This window comes from Olea europaea, chromosome 21, assembly GCF_002742605.1.
Source record: "Olea europaea var. sylvestris chromosome 21, O_europaea_v1, whole genome shotgun sequence".
Classification (NCBI taxonomy): domain Eukaryota; kingdom Viridiplantae; phylum Streptophyta; class Magnoliopsida; order Lamiales; family Oleaceae; genus Olea; species Olea europaea.
This window is the reverse complement of record NC_036257.1, coordinates 10733955-10738479: the sequence shown is the minus strand read 5'-3', so window position 1 is coordinate 10738479 and position 4525 is coordinate 10733955. Positions and strand designations below refer to the sequence as shown.

At 47.7% G+C, this 4525-nt stretch overlaps 1 protein-coding gene across 1 annotated transcript; it reads right to left on the bottom strand.

The window, feature by feature from the left end:
- Positions 1-961: 961 nt before the first annotated feature.
- LOC111370107 lies at positions 962-2214 on the bottom strand. The gene is made up of 2 exons (XM_022991810.1): positions 1841-2214; positions 962-1160 (listed from the first exon to the last, which is right to left on the bottom strand). Exons 1-2 carry the CDS (start codon positions 2212-2214, stop codon positions 962-964), a joined length of 573 nt encoding a protein of 190 aa, XP_022847578.1.
- Between the last annotated feature and the right edge of the window lie 2311 nt (positions 2215-4525).

The window sequence follows — 4525 nt, the reverse complement described above, 5'->3', positions numbered from 1 at the left end:
GAGGACCTGGTAGATGCCAGTAAAAGGCTCCAGCCTCCGACAAAGGAGGAGGTGCCAGAGGACCTTGAGACCGACCTGTTGCAGAAGGGCAAAAAGAGTGCCGCCCCTTCAAAGCACCCAACTGTGGCAAGGCCACCCCCCATTCTGAAGCAAACTACAATCCTAACTGGGGTGGCCATTTCGGAGAAGAGGCCTGCACCAGCAGGGGTTGTTAATGCCCCAGCCACTTCGCCACTTGCTGCCGTGCCTATTGCCCAAGTGCCGGGGCAACAGAGGAGAAAGAGGGCTATCCTTCTAAGGAGGTCGACTTCTTGGGTGTCAACCCGGAGGAGCCAGTGAAAGAATTGTTGGAGGCCCTTCCTCCATAAACGGCTGCGGTGGCGGCGGTCCACAACAAATACTGGACCAAAGAGTGGAGGGACCACACTGCTTCCTGCACAGTCGAAGACCTGGTGGCGGGCAATAGTGCCTGCGTGGCCCGGGCTCTTAGCACCAGCATCCAACTTGAGAGCTTGGTAAAGGATCTGAATGCTAAGAGGGAGGACCTCGCCAAGCGCCTCAAGGAGGCGATGCAGTACGGGAATGCTGTGAGAGAGGCTCGGGCCAAGGCCACTGTGGAGGAGAAGGGACGGAAGGAGGTTGAGGCCCAGTTGACTGCCGCCAGAGTAGAAGTGGAGCGGCTGAAGAAAGAGCTATACGAGGTGGAGTGCCAGGTGGCTGCCATGAGTCGGTGAGTGGATCATGCCAACGAGCACCACCAGCTCGCCACGGAGGCTCTGGAGGCCTCAAACAAAGAAAAGGCAGAGCTGAGGTAAAAGGTGGAGGCTCAATCTGAGGAGATCGCCTCCTTGAAGGAGGAGTTGAAGTCGGCAGGGGAGGTGGCGATTCAGAATTTCATTGACCACTTCGAAGAACACCCCCTGTATGATGACTTCGCCAACTTTTGGGCCTCCTGGAGTGCCTAAGGCTTGCTGGGTTGGCTGAAAGAGGTCCATCCCACCCTGGACATCTCCTCTTTGATGGCAGAGTTCAGGGGACCAACTGGAGGCCGGCTTAATAAGCTTGCTAAAGAAGGTCTGGAGGCCCCGGAGGCGGTCGAGGCAGAAGCGGTCCGAGAAGATCCTCCAGTAGAATAGGGCCAACTTTGTAATGGCTTAGGCCTTTTTGTATTTCAAATTCAAGTAAATGAAATGAAATTTTTTGTTAAGTATTATTGCTTCTGCTATCTTATTATATTGATCTGTTTACCCTTGTATGAACATTCAAGACTAAGCGCCTCTTAAAAATAACTAGTTAATAACAGAAGATCGGATCTCAAGTTAATATGAAACGGTCCACTTAAGTACCTCTTAACGTTAATCAATTAACAATTTGAGATCAGATCACTTAAGTAAACATATGGAATGACTGAGGAAACAATTTACTAACCGATGTGGCACAGAATCGAAGTTTCATTATTTTGATAAATTACACCACACTTTACCAAGGCAATTTCAGCACTTAGTAAGCTAGGAAATTTATAACTGAGATCATATCAGAACACCCATTCATTAGACAATATTGAGATCAGATCGGAACAAAGGCTCGTCATTGATAGTACTTCCTCAAGTGTTCGATGTTCCATTGATGAGGTAGTGCCTTTCCTGCCATGTCTTCAATTTCGAAAGTGCCAGGTCGGGATTCTCTGTGGATGCGATAAGTGCCCTCCCAATTCAGTCCAAACACCTCGGACCCTGTTGGTTTTGAAGATTGGAAGACCCTTCTGAGGACGAGGTCCCCCAAGCGAAGAGTTCTGTTTCTGACCTTGGAGTTATAATAGCGGGTCATCTTTCGATGATACTTTGCCAAGTTCACTTGGGAAGCATCCCTTCTTTCTTCAAGGAGGTAGAGTTCGTTTATTCGAGTCTCATCGTTGCTGATCTCGTTGAAGTGTATCCGACGGTATGATGGGACCCCGACCTCGATCGAGCTTATGGCCTCGGCTCCATAGATCATCGAGAATGGTGTTTCCCCTGTTGCAGTTCGACTAAATGTTCTGATGGCCCAGAGGACGTGGGGGAGTTCATCCACCCAAGCCCATTTTGAGGTGTCAAGTTTCCTTTTCAGGGTGTGCTTGATAGTCTTGTTCACTGTCTCAACTTGTCCGTTTACTTGAGGGTGATGAGGCGTTAAGACGTCATTCTTTATGTCTAGCTCGTCGCATAATTCTCGCATCTTCCTGTTGTCGAACTGTCTTCCATTGTCGGACACTAAGGAGTGGGGAATGTCGAACCTACAAATGATGTTCTTCCAGAAGAATTTAGTAGTGTTCGCCTCGGTGATCTTGGCAAAGGGTTCAGCCTCAACCCATTTAGTGAAGTAGTCAATGGCGACAATGGCGAAAGTTGCACTTCATCTTCCTTTTGGGAGTGGACCAATGAAGTCAATGCCCCACTTGGCGAATGGCCAAGGGCTGGTTACTACGGAGAGGCTCTGAGAAGGCTGCCTTTGAATATTTGAGAAGCGTTGGCACTTGTCACATTTCTGGAAAAACTAGCAAGCGTCTCTTTTCAGGGTCTGCCAGAAGTAGCCTTGACGGAGAACCTTGTGTGCCAGAGCCGTTCCTCCAGAGTGATTTTCGCAGATTCCCTCATGGATTTCCCTGAGTATGTATGTGACATCTTCGCCTCCCACGCATCGGAGAAGTGGCGAGGCGAAGCCTCTCTTGTAAAGAGTATCTTCTTGCAGGACGAAGTGTGCAACCCTTCTTCTTAGCTTCTGTGCCTCACTTTTAGAAACAGACAGTGATTGATCCTTCAAATAGGCGATGATAGGTTGCATCCATAATGGGGTGCCTCCTATCCTTAGTACATCTTCACCTCCGAAAGTGGAGTGCTTTGATAAGTGCTCAATAGGGACAACATTTAGCAGCTCTGAATCCTTGCTGCTGGCTAGTTTTGAAAGGGCGTTTGCATGTATATTTTCTAGGTGGGGGACTTGAGTCAGTTCGAACCTTTCAAAATGAGGAGCTAGGTCCAGAACCAACTTCAAGTATGCAACCATGCTATTGTCCTTGGCCGCGAAGTTCTCATTGACCTGATTCAGTATAAGTTGAGAATCACTACTCGCCAGGAGCCTTCTGACCTACATCTCCTTTAGCAAGTCTAAAACTTGCCAGAAGGGCCTCGTATTCAGTAGCGTTGTTCGAGGCTTTGAAGCCAAACCTTAATGCGTAGTTTAGCTTGTGGCCTACCGAGCTTTCCAAGATGATCCCTGCCTCGGAGCCAGTCTCTCTTAAGGACCCATCTATGAACAGTTTCCATGTGGGAGGTCTTCCAATATCAATAGGTTGATTGTTTCGCTCCTGTATCTTCCAAAAGGAAAAAAGATCTCTGAGAGTTTTTGTCGCCTCCATTTCTGGGGCTTTGGCAAATTCAACCATAAAATCTGCAAGGGCCTGGCCCTTGATGGCGTGTCGAGATCGGAATAATAAATCAAACTCACTGAGCTCGATTGCCCATTTTAGCAAGCATCCTAATGCTTTTGTTTTCTGCATAACCTGCTTCAATGGGAAGTTAGTGAGAACTTTGATTAAGTGGGCCTGGAAGTATGGCCTCAGTTTTCTTGAGGCTGTGATAAGGGCTAGTGCCAGTTTCTCCAAGTCTGGGTAGCGTGTTTCAGTTGGAAGAAGTGCTTTGCTGACGTAGTACACTGGAAGCTAGCGCTCACTTTCTTCTTTGACTAGGACGGCGCTGACCGCCACGTCCAAGACCGCTAAGTATAGCAGTAGTGACTCATGTGGTTGAGGTTTTGATGGGAGAGGTGCCTCTCCGAGGTGCTTTTTCAGTGCCTGGAAGGCTTCCCCACATTCAAGAGTCCATTGGAACTTCTTTCCTTGCTTAAGCACGTTGAAGAAAGGCAAACTTTTATCTGTGACTCTGGAGATGAAGCGACTGAGTGCGGCTATTCGACCATTGAGGCTTTGGACTTCCTTTGGTTTCTGAGGTGATCTCATCTCTAGCAAGGCCATTATTTTCACTGGATTTGCTTCAATTCCCCTTTGATTGACAATATATCCCAAGAACTGACCTGAAGCCACTCCAAAGATGCATTTGAGTGGATTCAACTTCATCTTATATTTTCTAAGTATCTGAAAAGTTTGGTCAAGGTGACTTACGTGTTCGGCTGCCTGGAGACTTTTGACTAACATGTCGTCTACGTAGACCTCCATGATTTTGCCAATGAGTTCGATAAACATCATGTTGACCAGCCTTTGATATGTAGTTTTGGCATTCTTCAATCCGAAGGACATGACTTTGTAGCAGTACAGACTTCTGTCCGTAATAAACGACGTAGCTCCCTCATTAGGTCGGAACATGGGTATCTGGTTGTACCCTGAGTATGTATCTATGAAGCTCAGCAGTTCGTGTCCAGCAGTGGAATCCACAAGTTGGTCAATCCTTGGAAGTGAGAAGCTATTTTTAGGGCACGCCTTATTCAAGTTTGTGAAGTCTACACACACCCTCCACTTTTCGCTAGGCTTTTT